The sequence below is a fragment of the Lampris incognitus genome, chromosome 7 (genome assembly GCF_029633865.1).
Source record: "Lampris incognitus isolate fLamInc1 chromosome 7, fLamInc1.hap2, whole genome shotgun sequence".
In the NCBI taxonomy this organism is placed as follows: domain Eukaryota; kingdom Metazoa; phylum Chordata; class Actinopteri; order Lampriformes; family Lampridae; genus Lampris; species Lampris incognitus.
In genome coordinates this window covers 51,522,935-51,545,522 of record NC_079217.1, presented here as the reverse complement: position 1 = coordinate 51,545,522, position 22,588 = coordinate 51,522,935, and the positions used below count along the sequence as shown (strand labels likewise).

Here is a 22,588-nt window from a genome sequence, read left to right as displayed (position 1 = left end):
TTTGTTCAGAACAAGTTTTGTGATATGTATGAGATGTATTATTGTGGGTGTCTTCTGGTGCAGTAAAAGGCTGCAGTGAGGTCCCTCCAGGGAAAAACAATGCCAGATTTCATCAAACTTATTCCTGCAATGCCATGAATCTATCGCTCAATTGATTTTTAAAACCTTTCACATTTTAAGTACTCTTTTGAGGGCCCTTTCATTGTTTTCATTTAAAGCCTATCTTGATAGTGCGTTACTGTGTAAGTTTTTATGTTTATTCACAGCTGTGAAAGGCTGAAAGAATATTGATGCTTGTCATAAGCATGCTGATGCATTATTACAAGGGGAGGCATTTTGACACGATACTGTCACATTATTTCCTTCAGCCTTATATAACATCAGCAAGTGATCAAATGTAATTTTCATATTTAATGAGGGATTTGGTGAGGTGGTAAAGCATTATTCCCACTTAGACATTTTGTTGATCCAGCATCACATATCATCCACGGTAAATCAGAATCAGAACTGGAAATTCTGCTATTGCCATGTGCATTACATGCACTACGAATTTAGCTTGGTGTTGTTGGTACAGAGAATAAAATAAAATGTAGTAAAAACAACACAAAATAAAATAAGTATGCGAAAATATATACAAACACACACACATGCATACACACACGTATGTGTGTGTGTGTATATATATCCATCCATTATCCAAACCGCTTATGCTGCTCAGGGTTGCGGGATGCTGGAGCCTATCCCAGCAGTCATTGGGTAGCAGGCGGGGAGACACCCTGGACAGGCCACCAGTCCATCACAGGGCGCATATATATATAAGCTCATCTCATCTTCAGCCGCTTTTCCGGGGTCGGGTCGCGGTGGCATCAAGCTAAGTAGGGCACTCCAGACGTCCCTCTCCCCAGCAACGTCCTCCAGCTCCTCCTGGGGGATCCCAAGTTTTCACAGGCCAGATTGGACACGTAGTCCCTCCAGCACGTTCTCGGTCTACCCCAGGGTCTCCTCCTAGTTGGCTGTGCCTGTTAAATCTCCAAGGAAGGCGTCCAGGAGGCATCATGATCAGATGCCCGAATCATCTCAACTGGCTCCTTTCGATGCGAAGGAGCAGCGTCTCTACTCCAAGCTCCCTCCGGATGTCCGAGCTCTTCACCCTATCTCTAAGGCTGAGCCCAGACACCCTACGGAGGAAACTCATTTCAGCTGCTTGTATCCACGATCCCACCCTTTTGGTCACTACACAAAGCTCATGACCATAGGTGAGGATTGGAACGAAGATGGACGGGTAAATTGAGAGCTTTGCCTTCCGGCTCAGCTCCCTGTTCGCCACAACGGTCCGCATTACTGCTGATGCTGCACCAACCCACCTGTCAATCTCCTGCTCCATCCTACCCTCACTTGTGAACAAGACCCCGAGATACTTGAACTCCTTCACTTGAGGCAACAACTCATCCCCAACCAAGAGGGAGCAATCCACCATTTTCCAGTAGAAAACCATGGCCTCAGACTTGGAGGTGCTGACTGTCATCCCGGCCATTTCACACTCAGCTGCAAGCCGCCCAGTACGTGCCGGAGGTCGCGTTCTGATGAAGCCAACAAAACCACATCATCTGCGAAGAGCAGAGATGCAATTCTGAGGTTCCCAAAATGGACACACTCCTCACCTTGGCTGCACCGTAAGATCCTGTCCATGAATATCATAAACAGAATTGGAGACAAGCGACAACCTTGGCAGATCCAACACCCACCGAAAACGCGTTTGACATTGTGCCAAGAATGCAGACACAGCTCTCACTGTGGTTATACAAGGACCAGATGGCTTGTCGCAACTGCCCCGGTACCCCATACTCCCGCAGTACCCCCCACAGAGTGCCCCCGGGTACACGGTCATAATCCTTCTCCAAGTCCACAAAACACATGTAGACTGGCTGGTCAAACTCCCATGCCACCCGCAGCACTTCCACAAGGATAAAGAGTTGGTCCGTTGTTCCACGGCCAGGACGGAATCTGCATCGTTCCTCCTGGATCCGAGGTTCGACAATTGGTCAGAGCCTCCTTTTGAGCACCCTAGAGTAGACTTTCCCAGGGAGGCTGAGCAATGTGATGCCCCGATAATTGGAGCACACCCTCCGGTCCCCCTTTTTAAATATGGGAACCACCACCCCAGTCTGCCACTCCACAGGTACTGTCCCCGACCTCCACGCGACACTGATGAGGCGTGTCAACCAAGACAGCCCAACAATGTCCAGAGCCTTCAGCAGCTCAGGGCGAATCCCATCCACACCCGGTGCCTTGCCTACCTCAGAGACCTCTGCCAGGGATATGGGTGGGGCTTCCCCTGAGTCTGCAGACTCTACCTCCTCCACTGAGGACGTGTTAGGCGGGTTCAGGAGCTCCTCAAAGTGTATATATATATATATATATATATATATATATATATATATATATATATATATATATATATATATATATATAAAATCAAGTGGGTCAAGTAATTTCTTTATGAGACAATACAACCTGTTTCATGCGATAAGCAATCATCAGCTGCCAACATTGGCAGCTGATGAGTGCGTGACGCACAAAACAAGCTTGTTCTGCTATGTATTAAATTGTTTTTCCTACATCTACCTTAATATTCCGCTCCTCTTTTTTTCTGAGCAATTTTATCACCTTCATTGATGGTTTCCGGGGGAAAAACCCCGCTATCTATCTATCTATCTATCTATCTATCTATCTATCTATCTATCTATCTATCTATCTATCTATCTATCTATCTATCTATCTATCTATATATATATATATATATATATATATATACATACTCTGTGACAAAGTACCATCACAAAGCCTACTTGTGCATGTGAACACAACCTTACACAATATCTCGACTGCCACCATAACAGAGACCAACGAGCTTGTATATGTCACTGCAACCATAATCCTGGAGATGCTTCGGTACAGGATAAAGAACACAGGTCACCAGCAGTACCCTACATGGAACAGAGGGCTGGAAGCCAAGATCAACGCAGCATGGAAAAATGTTAGCCAGTTAACAGAGGTGCAGAAAGGTGTGATGAAAGACAGGCCCTAGTTGAAGAAGTACAGCAAGATGTCCATAATTGAAGCCCTGGAAACTGCCAAACATAAGCTCACAGCTCTGACCGCCAAGCTGAAGTGATATACTAGAGAAGCAGAGGCTAACAGAGTAAATGGCTTGCTTCTCAAAGAACCATCCAAAGTGTACGTCTAGCTCTAGAGTGACAAGGGAACAACATTAGACCTACCCGGAGCAGAAATGGAGCGGTACTGGAAGGACTTATGGGAAAAAGAGGTATCACATAATACCAAAGCTAATGCCTATTGGCTGTTGGACCTAAGAGCAGACCATAGCCATATTACATGACAAGAACCAGTTAACATCACAGTGGCTGACATCCAACGATGAGTCTCAAACATGAAGAGCTTGACTGCAACAGGCACTGACATGTTTCACGCCTACTGGCTTAAAAAGTTAGTGGCACTGTATTAGTCATGTGACAGGGCTCTGGCTATTATCTTTATTGCTATGTTTGATTTTTTATTGCCATGTGGTCCTACTGAAGGCCCAGGGTCCAGGGCCACAGTTCGCCACTGCCAATCATGAAGGATCCCCACAAGGGTACAACGCCTTCAAACTACCGGCTGATAATCTGCCTCTCCACAACATGGGAGATCCTGTCAGACATCTTAGCAGCTAAGCTGAATGAATGAGTCAATGCATGAGTGAAACTCAAAAAGGAATTAGGAACAACACTAGAGGGTCAAAGCATCAGTCACTGGTCCATGGAGCAGTCACCCAAGTCTCTTAAGACCAGACAGACCAACCTGAGCACAGCATGGATTGACGACAAGAAAGCTTAAGATCCAATGCCCCACAAATGGTTACTGGAGTGCTTGGCACTACACAAAGCCAACAGGACACTAATAGCCTCCATCAAAAACACAATGCAGCAGTGGAAAACAACACTAGAGGGCAACCCAAAGACAACCACACAAGTATTTTCTGAATTCCTCCAATACCAATAGCAGAACATATAACGTCGGTACTTATCAATACTATGGTCTTTAATAATTTAGCACCAGTGCCCGTTTAATACCGGGTTTCGGTATCCATCCCTAGGCTCCAGCAGATTCCAGGAACAACACCTGAGGTCTCTGTTCAGAAGAGTACAGTCCTAGGAACAGCTAAGATACTGCACAGAACCCTCAAACTCCTTGGCCTCTGGTAGAGAACCTGAGCTTGAGGAAGACACACACCACCTGAAAAACGGTGAGAGGGAGATTTTGAGGGCATCCAATTGCAGCCAGGAAGAAACTGTTCTTATGGCATGAGATTTTAGTCCTGATGGACCTCAGTCTCTTGCTCGAGGGCAGAGTCTCAAAAAGGTGGTGTCCAGGGTGGGATCTTCCCTACCCACCTCAAGATCCCGGAGGGGTGCAGGTCCTGGAGAGATGGGAGGCGTTAGCCGATCACCGAGCAAATAATTCACTGCAGCCTGGCCTGGTCCCTGGCAGTGGCAGCAGGAAACCAGACAGTGATGGAGTAGGTTAGGATGGATTCAATGATGGAGGTGTAAAAATTCACCATCATTGTCTGTGGCAGGTTTAGTTTCTTCAGCTGCTGCAAGAAGTACGTCCTTTGCTGTGCTTTATTGATGAGGGAGCTGATTTTTTACCTCCCACTTGAGATCCTGAGTGATGATGGTGCCCAGGAAATGGAGTGAGTTGGCAGTTGTTACCGCGGCGGCTGTTCTTCTCTTGAAGTCCATCACCATCTCCAGTGTCTTCAGGTTGTTCCATGAAACCAGCTGGTCAACTTCCCATCTATAAGACTCATCACCCTCAGATATGAGTCAGATGATGGTGGTGGCCGCAAATTTAGCAACTTGACAGTCTGGAGGTGCAGCCATTGGTGTAAAGCGAGAAGAGCAATGAGGACAGGATGCAGCGGGGGGGGGGGGGGGCAACAGGTGCTGATGAGTCGAGACATGCTTCCCCATCTTCACATGCCAATTCCTGTTGATTAGGAAGTCAGTGATCCACCTGCAGGTGGTGTTAGGTACGTGGAGCTTGGAGAGTTTGTCCTGTAGGAGAGCATCGCTGATTGTATTGAATGCAGAGCTGAAGTCCACAAATTTACTTTACAAGTCCAGGGAAATAAAAATTATACTTCAGATACTTAACTTTTTAATGTTGTTCAGAGTGGTGAGTCTATGTCTACGAGTCTAAGCCTGCTAATAAAACCAAATACGTAATCAAAAAATGAAGGGTAGTCAGCTACAAAACAACACCGACAGTATTGTTATCATTCTATGCTCATGCGAACAGTACAAAGAACAAGGTGCACATCTCTGGCTTCAATGAACTGGAAATTCGCTTAAAATCTTCTTTAACACGTCTAGCTAACCACCACGCTAACATACAGAGCATATACACTCAAGACTTTTTAAAACCGCAATATAAGACAATGGAAACCATAGTTAAAATGTTATTTTGAGGCAGTTAAGCAGTTTTAATATCAACCGAAATAACTTTTTTATACGCCTGACTGAAGTGACTATGCCAATTTATGAAAAGAAGAAAGAAGCTTTATTTTTGTCATTGTGCAGTTGTTTGGTTACAATGAAATCTGTCTTCTGCATGTAACTCATCCTATTGTATAGGAGCAGTGGGCAGCTGCAGCACCCGGGGACCAACTCCAGTTCTTCTTTCTTATTTTGCATGCATGTAAGCACACACGCACGCACACACGCACACACACAGAAAAAGGAGTGAGAGTTGTTCACAGTAATGTAAGGACATACACACATACAGACCAGAGTCAAATGAAAGGAAAAACCAACATAAAGTGTGTTAGTATGGTGTTGGTCCACCACGAGCCTCCAGAACAGCTTAAATGCTTCTTGTCACAGATTCTACAAGTCTCTGGACTCTACTGGAGGGATGGACACCATTCTTCCAAAAAACGTTCCCTCATTTGGTGTTGTGATGATGGTGGTGGAGAGTGCTGTCTAACACGTCAGTCCAAAATCTCCCATACGTGTTCAACTGGGTTGAGATGTGGTAACTGTAAAGCCCATAGCATATGATTTACATCATGTTCATCCTCATCGAAGTATACAGTGACCCCTCGTGCCCTGTGGATGGCGGCATTATCATCCTGGAAGGGGCCACTCCCATCAGGATAGAAATGTCTCATCACAGGATAAAGGTGATCACTCAGAATAACTTTGCATTGATTTGCAGAGACCCTTCCCTCTAAGGGGCCAAGTGGACCCAAACCATGGCAGGAAAATGCCCCCCACAGCATAACAGAGACCCCGGGCCCCTTCACAAGCATTATACATACCAAATGAACGGCTCAACTTACAAAGCAAATTTCTTGGAGAAATTTCTCTTTGGTCAGGTAAGGATAGCTCAAAACACACTTACACACATGCAACAAGCACAAACAAGCACAAAGGCTTGTATTTACAAGTGCCTTGTTGCTCACTTGGGGAAATAAGACTATAAGGCAGGACGCCTCGGCCTTGTTAACGTTTACACAATACAGAAGCATTGACATGAGTCAACCTTTCAAGGCAATCTTATTTCATTTAGACTAACTTTTGACAGTTTCTGAGCATTACAGTGACTTGGTGATTAGCAGTCACCTCACAGCAAGAGGGTCCTAAATTCAATTCCAACCCAATCTGTGCAATTGTGTCCCCCCAGGTACACAATTTGTCTGCCACAATCCAGAGCACCTGCAAGTTAGGTGAAATAGAGTCTCAAAATTGCCAGTATATGTGAAATGTGGCTCTATTGAGACAGGCTCCATTGAACCCGCATTGTCTCTTGGCATTGACAATGTATGGACGTTAGAATTACTTGTTCAAATGACGCTAAATGTTCTTTGGCTGTGAATAAATTATGTACTCGTTGTCATAAGATGTCTCACACAAACATCCATCCATTATCCAAACCGCTTATGCTTACTCAGGGTCACAGGGATGCTGGAGCCTATCCCAGCAGTCATTGGGCGGCAGGTGGGGAGACACCCTGGACAGGCCGCCAGTCCATCACAAGGCCCACACACACACACACACACACACACACACACACACACACACACACACACACACACACACATTCATTCCTAGGGACAATTTAGTAAGGTCGATTCACCTGACCTACATGTCTTTGGACGGTGGGAGGAAACCGGAGCCCCCGGAGGAAACCCACACAGACACGGGGGGAGACCATGCAAACTCCACACAGAGGACAACCCGGGACAACCCCCAAGGTTGGACTACCCTGGGGCTCGAACCCAGGACCTTCTTGCTGTGAGGCGAACATGCTAACCACTGCGCCATCGTGCCGCCTCAAAAAAAAAAATTGCGATTTAATGTTTCAAAAAAACATGAACCAACCATTTTTGTGAAGCTGCTTCTATGTATGCGTGGTCAGTGTAGCTGTCTGTGCTGAATGCTTAGGCGTGTGCATTGAGTGGGCGCATTTTCCAGCAGCAGGACTGCATTCAGTTCTTATCTAGCACTTCCCATGTCCCTTGCTGCTTTCCCTCGAGTGAACAATCTGGTGACAACATTTGATGATTTGCTGTAATAACAAGTAAGCCCTTCTGGACCGGGGCAAGCAGCGAGGGAAGGCAATGAGGAATGTAATCGCTGCAAGTGGAATGGATGCAACATTAATACCCGCAGCAACGAGACAGCCGGAGTAAGAGTGACCGTGGCAACACTTGATGTCTATCAGCTAATATCAAACGTTCACCGCCTGTTTCACTGCAAAATTGTAGACATTGCACACTCAGTGCTGTAGGTACAGCTAAGTAATCCAATTAACTTTTAAGCAAAGTGGGCATCCGGGTAGCGTAGCGGTCTATTCCGTTGCCTACCAACACGGGGATCGCCGGTTCGAATCCCTGTGTTACTTCCAGCTTGGTCAGGCGTCCCTACAGACACAATTGGCCGTGTCTGCGGGTGGGAAACCGGATGTGGGTATGTGTCCTGGTCGCTGCACTAGAGCCTCCTCTGGTCGATCGGGGCGCCTGTTCGGGGGGGGATATAGCGTGATCCTCCCACGTGCTACGTCCCCCTGGCAAAACTCTTCACTGTCAGGTGAAAAGAAGTGGCTGGCAACTCCACATGTATCGGAGGAGGCATGTGGTAGTCTGCAGCCCTCCCCGGATCGGCAGATGGGGGTGGAGCAGCGACAGGGATGGTTAGGAACAATCTGGGAGAAAAGGGGGGGGGGGGGGATTTAAAAAAAAAACTTTCCAACAGCCTACCAGCCAAGTCTGTGACATTCGAACAGCCTTCATCCAGCCCAGAACAGCTGAGGCCTTCTATAACGCCAGTGTCCTTCTAATACACGTCCAACACTTACATTCTGTAGGGCTGCTGCTTTGTCCGGGGAACTGGGCTTGTCTGACTGCGCGCCAAGCTGCATGCACATGGGGGATTGTGGGATGTATTTCGTTTGGAAGGGAACATTTTTAAACCCTTGGCTGAAGGGAGGGTTAACAAGGGATCAAAGGAGACGTTTTTTTTTCCTTCCCTTGCTTTAAAGGGACATTTCATTGGTTTAAAGGGAACGCTTTTGTGCATGTGCAATAAGTACTGATGAGTAATGTAGTGGATTGAAGCAATAAAGTACTCACTGTGTACTATATTAACAGAGAAATTGGTGTTCTTCTGCTCACACACACATAATATATATATATATATATATATATATACACGTATATATATATATATATGTACACACACACACACACACACACGTGTATTCTGTTATATTGTCTTCAAAAACATAGATATTATGTGGAATTGGAATAAGAAGTCCCAGCATAATCTACATAGGCCCTGTGATGGACTGGCGGCCTGTCCAGGGTGTCTCCCTGCCTGCTGCCCAGTGACTGCTGGGATAGGCTCCAGCATCCCCGCGACCCTGAGAGCAGGATAAGTGGCTTGGAAAATGGATGAACGGGTGAAAAGCTTCAAGCTGTACATACCAAGTTACGTCCACAAAATTTGCCGACAGTTCTGTGCATCTCGTTGAGATTTATCCATGGTAAATCTTGCAGGCATAGCAAAAAATATGCCACTGTCAATAGCCCATTCCAACAACCAGGAAACTGGTATGACCGCTGCAGTAGAAACCAGAAGTCAGTGGACTACGGTTATGCCCAGAGCCGAAACATTAAAACCCTCTTCGCTGTTCTGTGCCAGACAGTGCACTCACATTTTCAACCAGCTGCAGACTAGATGGTCCATGGACATGACAGCTTATATTACCAGTGTGACTTCACCTTTAACTACTGTTGTCAGGTCCACACAACACAAAACAATCTTTCCTAGGTTTAGGAGAAAGGGGGGGGATTAAATAGTGCAGATTCTTGCCTAGCTAGAAGAAATATGAGCCAAGTTTGATCCCACAACATTAGAACAACACAATCAAAATGAGTTAGAGCCGTGAGTGACACACACACACACACACACACACACACACACACACACACACACACACACACACACACACACACACACAAGTGCGTACACGTTTGGTACCCACATGGATAGATAAATGACCCCCCCGCACACACACTCAGGCGATCAAAATGCCATCTAGTGCTCCATCCATTGTCCATGGAGCAGCCCTACATTTTTCATCCTGGTGCCATCACATGTTGGAGGGTTTTCTGTCCGATTCCTGGCTTTAGGAAAGAGTGGTGCGGGTTCATAAATTATAACTGAACTGTCCTGGAGAAACAGAATTATTATAAGAGAATCCATATAATGGTTGGCATTCCCCTCTAATGCAGCAATTAACCAATTCTCTTTATCAGTCTCATCTGCTTTTAGGGGTTTTCACCCATTCTTCTTTCCAAAACGGCTCCAGCTCCGATCAGTTTGGTCGTCTTGCATGATCATCTCACTGCACTTCCTGCCAAGTCTATATGTAGTTCACGTAAATAATTCATATATTGTCTCACCCGCCCTCATATCTTCAGATGTGACTGCAGTAAGAACCGTGGGGCATAGGGGCATTGCCATCATCTTGGATGATGACACCACTGATTCCTTCACAATGTCCCGTGTGAGTGAATGCTCACGTAAAAGACAGCTTCACACCCTAAATGAGATTCATTTCCATATCTGCTCACCTCCCATTTCAGCTGAGACAGTTTGCATAATAGAATAACAAATAATGAAAAAAAATAATGGCTGCTGCTGTTCCATCAGAAGCATTTTCCACAATATGAAAGTGCATGGGGTCCAATTAGAGTATTAAAAAAGGCTTAAAACAGACATAAAATCGCTCCAGACAAATTATGTAGCATAAACCTAACATTTTGAAAGCGCCTGTGTCAACCTGCATAGCCGTGGAAATGTCCTTCTGTACTGTCATGGTGACTGGTATGCCTTGTGCTTGCAGGTATCTGATGCTGATGATTCCTTCCACCACATTACACTTGGTGTCATAATTTTGGAGCCAGAAGATGCTGAGAAACCGCCAAACTCGCTACATGGGAACAAGTGTGCAGGACAGTCGTCGATGTCTACTACAGGTTATGTGTATTCTTTTGTGCCTCTTATTTAAATACACTTATACCTCAACTACCCAAAGTGCAGTAAGAATATCTCTTAAGTTTATTCAGCGAGCTGTTTTGTTTGGACCAGAGAACCTGGATAACCTCAAGTTACAAACATTGATAAATCATTTGTTTGCATAGCACATGTGCATTTGCATAGTGTAGCATTTAGCTCAATGTAGCTCACGTTTTACAGAACATTTATGAGTTCCGTCATGATTTATTTTCCATATTAGAGGTTGAACTTGGGTTCCTTTCTTTCTTGCAGACAAAATGTGGAGCCTTTGGTGATAAAGGAGTGGATTGTCTGTTTAAGGTGGAAAGAACATTTCAGTTCACTTTCAACACTTTGAGAGTCATGGGCTTTGCATGTAAAACATGAATTAATGTTCTGAGTGTAAACAAGTTTACTGACTCAAACATATTGACCCAATGAGGGTCCTCAGGCATTAAATATCAAGTAGTAGTAGTAGTAGTAGTAGTCGTCGTCGTCATCATCATCGACTTCTTCTTCTTCGCTTTCTGACTGATGCATCCCTCTCCCGCAGTCCAACCCTTCTCATGTCCTCGTCTAATATGGTCTCGCCATCATTTCCTTGGCCTTCCTCTTTCCTTTCGCCAGGTATTTCCAGGTCCACTATCTTCTTTCCTATATGGTCTAAGCCTCCTCTCTGTACATGTCCAAACCATCTCAATCGTGTCTCTCTCAGCTTCTCATCCATTCCTCTGATCTTGAACATATAGCTCTCACTTTGCTTCTCTTCCGGTCTTTTCTAGTCACTCCCATGGAGCACCAACAAAGCATGTTCATCCATGCTACCTGTAATGTAGATTCTAGCCTCTCTGTTGTTGTCACTGCTTCTACAGCATAGAGCTGGGGTTCCCTTTGACGGAAGGTTTTTAAAGAAGTTTTTTTTAGGCTGATAATTTGTCTCTGTATTGGGAAATGAGTGGGTACAAAATACTGACAGAAAAAAAAATTAATAACTTTTTAGTTGTATATTGCAATAACGCTGTATGGTTTCACCAAATCCCACGGCACACCTGGACTTGCCTCACGGCACACTAGTGTGCCACGGCACACCATTGGGGAACCTAGGCCATAGAGCATGGCAGGCCTGACCACTGATTTGTATACTTTGCCCTTTAACTTCAACGGCATTCTTTTGTCACAGTAACGTTAAATATCAAACATCAAAATATAACAGACACAATATTGCACATTAAATATCAAGTGTATTAATCTCAAAACAAACAATCCAATATTAATCATATTCATTTTGTTCAAACATTTACTAGTTCTCATCGTGTACTTTAGTCTGAGACACTAAAAACTGATGTCAACCTAAATGTCAACGTACATTAAGCTTCAACTAATTTCCTCCACTCAGTTCTTTCAGGCAAGAAATTTCCTTGTTTTTTTCAGCACAGTCAACTCATCGGGTTGTGTACAGCGTATATAAACACTGAAAATAGACTGATTTTACAGTCGCCCGAGATGAAATCCTCTTCCACAGTCAGTGGGTACAGACGGGGCGACACACACAACCGAACAGTCTCTCTCCATAACTTCCAGTTCAAGGGAGAGAGTAAAGGATTAGATCTCATCTCCTGGAGAAGAGAAAGGGATGATGAGGGATTAGCTGTCATCTTCCAAAAGATCAGGGAGGACACACCATCCAAATGTTACCCGAGGTTTCACTCACAGAGGGCAACCCTCTCTCCCCACTAAACCGCTGCTACTTTCCCCGGCCTCATTTCAATGGTGAGAACACATGGCGGTAACACGTGATGTTTTTTAGACCTTTTAGAAAACCCTCCCATCTACTACCCCCCCCCTCCCCAAATGTTTTTTTTTGGTGAAATTTCATCCAACAATGCCAGACTGTTCCCTCTTCCTGAGCAGACAATTGGCTTATTGTGCTATCTCTAGTGTCCAAATTAGCCAAAATGATAACATTACAACGTGCTACACAATAGCTGCCAAAAAAATAAAATAAAATCCTGTTTTCAAAATGTAAAACCGTCCAGCCGTCGCATCCTCTGTGTTGAAGATAATGAGCTGCTGTTTAATTCGATCCGCAAACGAGAGCTCTCTTTCATTTCTTCCCATCTCACGGCCTTCCCTCCATCTCCCGCCCTGCGTCTGAACACACTCGCGGGCTACAGCCAGGCTATACAGCCTCACCGTTAATGAATCCCCCCCCCCCCCGGCGTGAAAACACGTGGAAACTGGACATTTCCAACTGGCTGTCAAACGCAGGGGTCAGTGACGGTGATCGCTGGCGGGTTACCTCGCACCAACGACCAGCTGCCTCCACACTAACGCACCATCAGCACGCATGCGCACACGCGCATCCCTTTAAAGACTCGTTTCCTCTTAAGAGGCGAGAGAGTGTTTAAGGGGCACATCAGAGGGGAGGAAATGAGAGAGAACAAAACCCAACTGTGTCTTATATCGGTCGTGCGTCTGAGAGACGACCGTGGGTCCAGACTTACATGCGTTGGTGACGGCAAAGCTGTTGGCGGTCTCTATGTTGTCGACATGGGGGACCAGGTTAAAGGGCGCTTCTGTAGCATTGGGGCTGGTGTTGTGGAGGAAGATAGCTAGCCGGAACGCTGTATACTCCTGATCTGTATTCCTGATGAACAGCCCACCTAGAACAACAGGAGGTAAGGGGGAGAGGGGGGGGGGAGACAGACACGTGCGTTAGACAGCGCAAGAGATGGCGAGAGAGGTCGAATAGTTCAGATAGGTTTAACGACGGGTGGAGGAAGAGCGACATATGGCGAATGATGGTTGGTGAGGGAGGGAGCGATGGGAAGTAGAGGAAGAGACGGAGTAAAGTCGTCAGCAACAGCGCTAACATTTTTCATTCCACTTTCATCCGAGGCAGTTTACCAGAGTCAGCGATTGGTTATTCTCGATCACGTGACTTTTTCATCGACACCGAGCAGCTCCGCCATGTTGGAGGACAGCTCGGCCGTAGCAACCACTGTTTACGCTGCTGTCCCTAGCAACCACTGTTTACGCTGAAGTTCTCGTTGCCGATCTGTGTTTTACAAGAACGAAATTCTAAGCGACAATCGGACAAAGGTAGGGAAATAAAACATGGCGGGTGTGCGCCACTCTTCGAAAAACAGTTTGCGAAATAAAATTTACCAAGTTCTGGATTCGAACCACGGAAACGGCGCAGAAATGAACCATTGTGAAATATCGAAACACGACAGCTGTTTCCGTATGAATCAAATCTAGAAACAAACCCTGTCCACCCTGACTGTTTAGACGTTTCGCATCGCGCCGTCAAGAGCAGCACAGTGTCCTGTGGATTGGAGCCGTTGTCCTCCAATATGGCGGATGCGTTGCCGTCACGTGATATGTGACGTATTATGAGACCAGCCCATAAGCGGATATACGTATTTGTGTGTCAACCCACAGGCGTTCTAGAGGCGTTATTATGGATCCCACTGCTTTTCTGGGCAAGACTAGGAAGACCCGCCCCTACTCTATCTCTGATTGGCTAACCCTATCCCTAACCCCACCCTAACCCTAACCTTAGCCAACCTAACCAACGGAGGTGACGAGTACTGGCCAATCAGAGACAGAGTGCCCAGAAAAGCAGTGGGTTTCATAATAACGCGTTTTAGAGGCGTGATTTTTTTCGTACCCGTTCTCCGGGAACTCTGCCTCTGATTGGCTAGTTACTCGTTGCCTCCGTTGATTAGGTTGGCTAGGGTTAGGGTGGGGTTAGGGATAGGGTTAGCCAATCAGAGGTAGAGTAGGGGCGGGTCTTCCCGGAATCCATGCGTGACGGGGGCGCGTTCTTGCGGAAAACTGGTACGAAAAAAATCACGCGCAGAGCACTAAACAGTAATACAGTCACAGCCGTGAGAGTATGTCGTGTCCAGTACAGTTAGTGTAAGTATGCAACAGGTAGATCATCAATAGCGAGGCAAGCGTTAGGGGATCCCCAAATTAGATGGACCATGCCACGTATCAACATCACCATCATGCACCAGGTTAAAAATGGTAGCTTGTTAGGCAAACACAAAAATAACCGTGCAGAAATGCCTTTGTTATCCCACCGAGAGAAAAGACGTAGGCAGTGAGCAATGACAATAAAGATATTACTAGAGTAAACGAAACCATATAAAGAATGGGTTTCTGGAGAGCTTTTCTGGAACAAATGTCCACAAAGCGCCTCACCATCAAAAAAAAAAACAAAAAAACATAGTGACAAAAACAAAGATCCAATCAAGTCTGAGTCTAAATGTGTCTGTTTGTGTCTGTGCGTGTGTGCATTTGCTGTACTCTGCGTGCCTTTAAAATGAAAACAAAAGTGTCAACACACGATATGACAGACAGACAGACAGAGACAGACAGACAAACAAAAACTCTGTCAAACTGCATCATAATGTTTGTGTGCTATCCAGCAGTGTCACATATCCGGTGGCTCAGATGACCATAACTGACACAGGTGGCGATGTGAGTAACATGACCGTCACTGAGTCGACAAACTTGCACCTCTCTGCTCAGTGAGCTGTGCCCTCACTACGCCCTGCAGCCGCCGCGTGTGTGACGCAGCACAGAGGCTCCTTGTCACCTGCCAGCCATCAGCAGGGGTCATTCACTCCTCGACTGGCCAGCGGGGATGCCCCGATACCTCTATTTACTCTATTTCCTGTTGTATTTATTGATGCAGAGTTTCAGATCCGGATCCGCGCCATTGACTTAACTTACATGTTACACGGTATTGAATTTATCACAGAGGTGTCAAGTAGCATAACAGCAGTGGGGGGGGGGGCTTTTTTAAAACACCCCACCTGTGGAATACTCTGATGGGGCAGATTTACATTATGGATCAATGACAGCAAATGTGGAAAAACTCACACAGAGGCTGTGTTTTTTTTTTCCCCACGATGGCGACGCGGACTGGCGTCTGCGGCGGCCTCGCCCAGTACCGATTACGCAGCGTCTACGTTTGTGTCGTCGTGTGAAGTTTTTATTCTGATCGTCGGTTTCGCTTGGCTGGGAGAGATGGCGCCGGGTCGGCTGAGAGAGCTTGGTCTGCTTCGTCCTGTGGGCCCGGGGAGGAAACCGGGAGCGCGCGGTCTGACCGGATGCGGAAGCGGGGCAGGCTAAGCTAACGGCTAGCCCCTGCAGACGCATTATTATTTTCTCCACCCGGATTCCGGGGAAGACCCGCCCCTACTCTATCTCTGATTGGCTAACCCTATCCCTAACCCTAACCTTAACCAACTTAACCGACGGAGGCAACGAGTACTAGCCAATCAGAGGCAGAGTTGCTGGAATGCGGGTGGGAAAAAAAAAAAACAAGGCCTGCAGACCCGACTGTCATCCTGGCTGGCGTTCGTTCTCTTGGAAGGTGGAGTTTTTGGACTCTCTCTCTCTCTCTCTCTCTCTCTCTCTCTCTCTCTCTCTCTCTCTCTCTCTCTCTCTCTCTCTCTCTCTCTCTCTCTCTCTCTCTCTCTCTCTCTCTCTCTCTCTCTGTTTTTGGTGGTGCTGGTTTTGGAGGTTTTTGGTGGTGTTTTTGTCTTTTGTGTTGCACTGCTGTGGCCAGGGCTAAAGGGATTTCGTTTCTTTCGTGTACGTAGTACATTAGAGGGAATGACAAATAAATTGTTCCTGATTTTTGGCGGTTTTCCAAGCCAGCCGAGTTGTTGGAGCAGCAGCAGATTTCCTGGCATTCCTCGTTCATTTTCGTGACCCGAGGAAAGCCGTACTGCCACAGTATGACACTACCTTGATATGTGACAGAAATCTTGTCGTTCGTTAACCAATCACTTTTATCGCCCAAGCAAGACTGTCATCCGACAAGATTAGAGAAATGGTCTGTCGCCCATGTGGGCCACTAGTGGGGGCGCAGCCATGGCAGAAGATAGTTAGGGGGAGGGGGGGCTGCTCGTTTCACACGTCATCATCTCCGTGGACAGCTTATCGTTATTCAGTTGTCAGCCCGGTGAAAAATGGCATCAAAGATGGAAATTGTTTTAACAGTCGAATGCGAAAAGGATTTCCTCTTTCTAAAAGCAAATAGTAACGACAGGAATTCTGCCGTGTGCAAAGTATGTCATCTCTCGTTTACCAGGAGAGAGAACACAAAGCATACATGAAAGGATGCACACACACACACGCACACGCACACGCACACACGACGCACATTCTTCCAGCGCATTGTTGCAGTTAAATTCTGTTCTTTTGTTCCCATGCACAGGTTAGAGGCCATGTTTGGAGGTTATAGGCTATGTTTGACTGCAGTTTTGCTAAAGAAAGTGAACTGGGGAGGGGAAAAAAAGTCAATATTATTTCTAAACGGGAGAGAGACGAGACCAATAAACTAACAGGGAAAGGAGTCAGAGAAAATGAAAGGGAACATTCACAGAGGGAATACATGATAGAAGAACAGGGGAGCCAAATCAAAAGATGTCAAGTAGATGGGCCGTGATTCATCGATAAGCGCGGAGAGGAAGAGAAGGGGAAGAAGAGTGGTGGGTGACTAAGCGAGTCTGCTGTCCTTTGAAATTAAAAGTGTCACACAGGATGATGCAAACGTCATCCAGTAAATGGAGAGCGGAGGAGAAACCACCAACTTCATTCTGAGTATCAAAGAGGAAATGAGAGACAGAGAGGGGGGGGGCAGAAAGGTGGGGGGCAAAGAGAGAGAGAGAGAGAAGTTTGTGCTCGGCAGGGGGACTGAGGATGGTGTTGTAGCGAATTCGGGGTACAACGCAACTACAGGAACTGCCGCGGCCGGGAGGCGAACCCGTACCGCCCGCACCGCAGGAGACATCGCTAACCGCTAGACTAAAGGGTCAGACCCGCCAGCCAGCGGCCAGCGTGTCTCTTTACCCATGCACGTCACAGTATTTTGCAGTTCTTGGTTAGTCACCTAAACCTACCAGACCTCCTGAGACACTCCAACGCTCCCTGCGGCACCCCTGCCAGTGTCAGTCCCATTAAGCCCAGAGACTCGAATAAAGCCCACATGACAACTACTGGCAGAACAAGACACGTGTGATTAAGGGCAAGCATGCTGCCTGGGAACGTCCTGGAGACCGTAAACAAAGCGGCGAGGTTTCGTGCTGTGATCGCCGAAACCCGCTCCTATCTGCGAGAGGATCGCTGACTCCAGCACTTAGCCCCCCGTGTCTTGCTGTGATTAACACAACGAAACGGGCTACATTGTTAATTTTGCATCGCATATTGTTCCCGACTGCGCAGCCCCCCGTTGATTCGTGCAGGTTTTTAGGAAACTTCACTTCGGAGATGTCGTGGGCGAACTGAACTGAACTGAACTGAACTGGATCGGAGCGAAACTGAGTTAGACTGAACTGAATTGGAAATAAGACGATGTAAAATCTGCTGAAATGAAATGTAAAGCAATGAAATAAACCGAACTAACCGAATTAAGCGACCACCGGGGAAAAGATGAGTCAGGGAGCAGAGTCGCTCAGAAACACATCACTTCCCTGTGTCTTTCTCCCAGTTTCCCGTTCACACTACCCCCCCCTCCCCCATCACATCATGACTGCCAATAGGTCAGTCATCATCCCTCCTTACCGCGCGCGCGCACACACTCACGCGCGCGCGCACATCGTGCAGCTGTAGCCTAAATGCCCTGAGCTCACTGTGCTCAGCCAGTAACTAGAACCACCTCCCCATTTAAATGGAGAGTGTGGCCTGAGACACAGACCGGAGAACCCACCGGAATTTGAACCCGTCACAATTAGCTGACAGGGAGGGGCACGATGTGTGGTTTCTGTTTTGGGGTGCGATTCTAGTCCGTCAAAAGCCAACAGACACACGTGGATACAGACATAAGAACAACACACACACAAACACGTCTGTAGTTAAACCGGTTTGGGGGGGGGGCGGCATTTGAGGTGTTTCAGCATAAATGTAACGACCATGAGTAGACTCGCTAGCTCTCGGCTAGCGGGTCGGACCCTTTAGTCGACTGGCTAACGTCGTCGCCCGTGGCGCGGGAGACCCGGGTTCGCGTCCCGGCCGCGGCGGTTCCCGGCCACCACCACACCAATTATATATGTATACACACACACACACGTATGTGTTATTGCTCTTTTCTCTCTAACAAATTACACAAACCACAAATACCCTCTAGCTCTCTTGCTCTCCTCTCTGTTTATCCTTCTCTGTCACACACACACACACACACACACACACACACACACACACACACACACACACACACACACAAAGAGTGCCTGTGCTCCTATTGACAGTCAACTTGTGTGCATTGCAGAGATATGCTAATGCCTCCTCAAGTGAACTGGAGGAGAGCAGAGGAAGCGGACATATGTGTAATTGAATGTGTGTTTGTGTTTGCCCGTGTGTGTGTGTGTGCCTGTGTGTGTGTGTGTGTGTGTGTGTGTGAGAGAGAGAGAGAGAGAGAGAGAGAGAGAGAGAGAGAGAGAGAGAGAGAGAGAGAGAGAGAGAGAGAGAGAGGCAGACAGACAGACAGGCAGACAGACAGACAGAGAGCGCGAACTTGTGTGTGAGTTTGTACAGTACACGCACGAGTGTGTGCATCATGCATGCTCGTCCGCGGAACTGCTCACTTACAGCTGCATGTCTGACGACTCCTCCGCCTGGCCTGCCGTGCACGCGCTGTATGTGTTGTATATTCTGAATGCACATGCACACACGAGCATGCACGCTTGTGCGTATGAATCAGCGCATGCATGTCTCGGTGACCAGGACCCCCAAGCAGGAAATATGAATCTCACCGGCAGCAGCTTGAGAGGTTCGGGGGTCGAGAAGCAGAATCTCACTACAGAACCTCTCGGCTGCCCCGCGCAAGGAGCGTCCGCTGCACACACTGACACACGCGAGTCTGTGACATCTGTGTTTGTGGACCAAATACAACCATCGGCGAGTGTGTGTGTGTGCGTAGAGAGAGAGAGAGAGAGAGAGAGAGAGAGAGAGAGAGAGAGAGAGAGAGAGAGAGAGAGAGAGAGAAAGCGGGAAAGAGTGGGGAAACCGAATCCATCCATACACAGCACATGTATGCGCCCTTCCGTTTGCGTGCGCCACGCATCGATCCTGCAGCATCAGTCATGTTTGTCTTGGAGCTGAGCGAGCGGGAGAATTATCCCGCATTGACACGGAGGTAACGAGGGAAAGGGCAGAGAGCGGGAACGATTCAGAGAGCGAGAGCGAGAGAGAGAGAGAGAGAGAGAGAGAGAGAGAGAGAGAGAGAGAGAGAGAGAGAGAGAGAGAGAGAGAGAGAGAATACTGCAGTGTCTAAATAGTGGAGAAGATGGATAAAGCGCGCTGAAACATTCATGGGCGCAGAGCAGCTGATTAAAAACAGAAACGCAACGTGAGACGGGAGGGATGGCGAGAGAGTTATGACAATTTTTGTCAATCATCTTCAGAGTCACGTCATCTTGCACATGCACAGACAAAACCATTTCTCCTTCATTGCAAAGATGTCATCCAAAAAAAAAAGAAAGAAAGAAAGAATAGAAATAAAAATAAACGTGCCCACTGGAAAACGGCGTTTGTCCACTTTACGGTGCCTCGTCTTCCTCCGTTTCCCACGTCGGTGTGTCTTGCGCGGTGCTTTCTTGCGTCTTCCGGGGATCAAATCACGTCAGGAAACTAATTTTACGGACGCGTTGTGGGGAAATGTTTGCGTCAAATGTCAGCGGGATGCCGGATGAAATGGCTTTTCAAGATCCGGTTACTCACCTATCTGTACCGAGCTGGGGAATGCCCCCGTCGCCAGCCCCCAAAGGGCGGAATACACCCAGAGAAAGTGCCAAGAGAAAATATTCCTCATCTTCTTTCCTTCAACCCCTTAGAAACTGTTGAGAGACATTGAGAGGGAGGAGACAGCAGAGAAGGAAAGAGACGGAAAAGAGACGGAAAAGGAGGAAATAGAGACGGTTGTGTTTTTTCTTTCCCCTCCCCAGTTTTCAGCAGTATTCCATGGTGGTGGTGTGCGTTCCTTCCCCCTACAGAGTCCGCTTTGGAGAGCTTGTGTCCGGAGCACATGCAAGATGGGGAGAGAGAGAGAGAGAGAGAGAGAGAGAGAGAGAGAGAGAGAGAGAGAGAGAGAGAGAGAGAGAGAGAGAGAGAGAGAGAGAGAGAGAAAACTCGCTAGAATGGTTAAAGAGCGGGCAACAGTCTGCATGTAGGAACTAGACATGCGCGCCGTCTCTCTCTCTCTCTCTCTCTCTCTCTCTCTCTCTCTCTCTCTCTCTCTCTGCCTCTCTCTCTCAGAACACCCTCCTCTTTTTTCCAAGCCTGTCGTCTTTAACTTGCCATTACGCGTAACCTCGGAGCATTGGGGATTAGCCGTGGTTGGGAACCGATACAAAGAAGATCCAGCATAGTAGTTTGTCTTCCGACGCCCGCTGCTACCGGCGGGACGGGGTTTGCGCCCCCTGTTCGAGAGCGTTGAGCCTGGGTGCGTTTCATCCTGCGGATTTCTATTTGTTGTACTTCACCACACCCGAAGTCCAGTCATGTCGAGCAGAGCATCACCCCCCCCCCAATTCATAGAAGTGTGCGCGCGTGCGCGTGTAGGTAGATGCCGAAGTGTTTTGCGAGATGGTGGGGGAGAGAAAAGGGGGGGAGAGAGAGGGAGGGGGAGTTTTGTTTTAACGCAAAGCGTTGGGTTACAAATCCGAATGGAAGGGGAAAGCCCGCGTGCAGCTGCGGGACGCTGCAGCGGTAATACTCCTTGTTTCCCCGTCACAGCCTCGCGAGGCGCAACATCTGGCCGCGGAGGGGGGACGGGGAGGGGCGGGGGTCGGGCGGGGGGGGGGGTCTCAGTCAGGCGGCGGGGGAGAGAGCTAGCCAGTGAGTGATAGAGATGACTGACACGAGGAGACGACAGTAGCCCAGGCGTTAGGTGTGCATGGTGGCCAAAAGGCGCCGGGGATGGTAAAGGCAAACCGGAGAACATTCACGAGAACGCTTCGGAGGAGCGTTTCCGGCCTTTAAACCCGCCGGTAACCCGGACGACACAGATCTGCAGACAGTTTCAGCTCACTAAGCCAACTGTCCGTTTTTTCATATGACAAAAAAAAAACTTTTCCCTCACTGACAGACCATGCTGTCCATCTAGGTAGCAGAGAGAGCCCCCCCCCCTCTGCAAAGCATGTGAAGAAGGTGGAAGTGGGCCCACGCCAACTCAATGAAGAGCCCAATCCGTTCCTTCGATCCGCTCCTGTATGAGCACAGAACTGTGCTCGCAATAAACAACTAACATGAAGACAAATAATGAACGTCAGAAAGTCGCTTTGACTTGAGCAATTAAAACAAGACCCCCGTCCGCAGCCGCGTCTGCCGGCAGGTGATTGGCTCAGGCAGACGGGCGCTGTCCGCGGTGCTGAAACCACACAGCCCCGCTGTGGGAGCACGTCTCATATAAATACCTTTCTTACCCATTTCCAGGTCTGTTTTTTTTGGACTCGGGTCATGTCGACTCATTCGCCTCACCTCACTTCACCCGGACAGGACCGTTGATGAAGTAACGTCTGGCTTACGTCCACGTTACGCAGCCGCGGATATACTGCGGCGCAGGAGAGCCCCCGCGAGCCCCTTCCAAACCGAGTCTCTGATCCCTGTAATCCAGTCGTGCTTTAGGTACTCCTGACAATCCCCTGAAAACACATAACGTTTTGGTGATTGCGTTTGCACCAACTGTCTCAGGGGTACACCGGGACCCCGACTACACGCACCGACTCCACCGCGGCACGCCGGATGCGCCAGAGGCTAAATCCTATTCAATTTAGTCCATCAAAGTTTCCCTCGCGGAAGAGGATTTGTCCATCTTTTTCAGATGGCATAAGTCTTTCAGACGAAAATATCTTATGACTGATAAGTGACACTGATCCAGTTACCAAAGTAATACAATTAATGACTCCTGCTGCTGTTCCCCCCCCCACCCCCTTTCTCTC

The 22,588-nt window shown here is 47.7% G+C and overlaps 1 protein-coding gene across 2 annotated transcripts in view; it reads right to left on the bottom strand.

Annotated features, from left to right (window-relative positions):
• Positions 1-20,460, bottom strand: part of gria4a (glutamate receptor, ionotropic, AMPA 4a) — a 298,568-nt gene extending 278,108 nt beyond the window's left edge. For both annotated transcript variants that reach the window (XM_056283881.1, XM_056283882.1), the window contains exons 1-2: positions 20,370-20,460; positions 13,133-13,291 (exon numbers count right to left, since the gene is read on the bottom strand). In XM_056283881.1, coding sequence (XP_056139856.1) covers positions 13,133-13,291; positions 20,370-20,460 — 250 coding nt within the window. The remainder of the gene's footprint in view (positions 1-13,132; positions 13,292-20,369) is intronic.
• Positions 20,461-22,588: the final 2,128 nt, after the last annotated feature.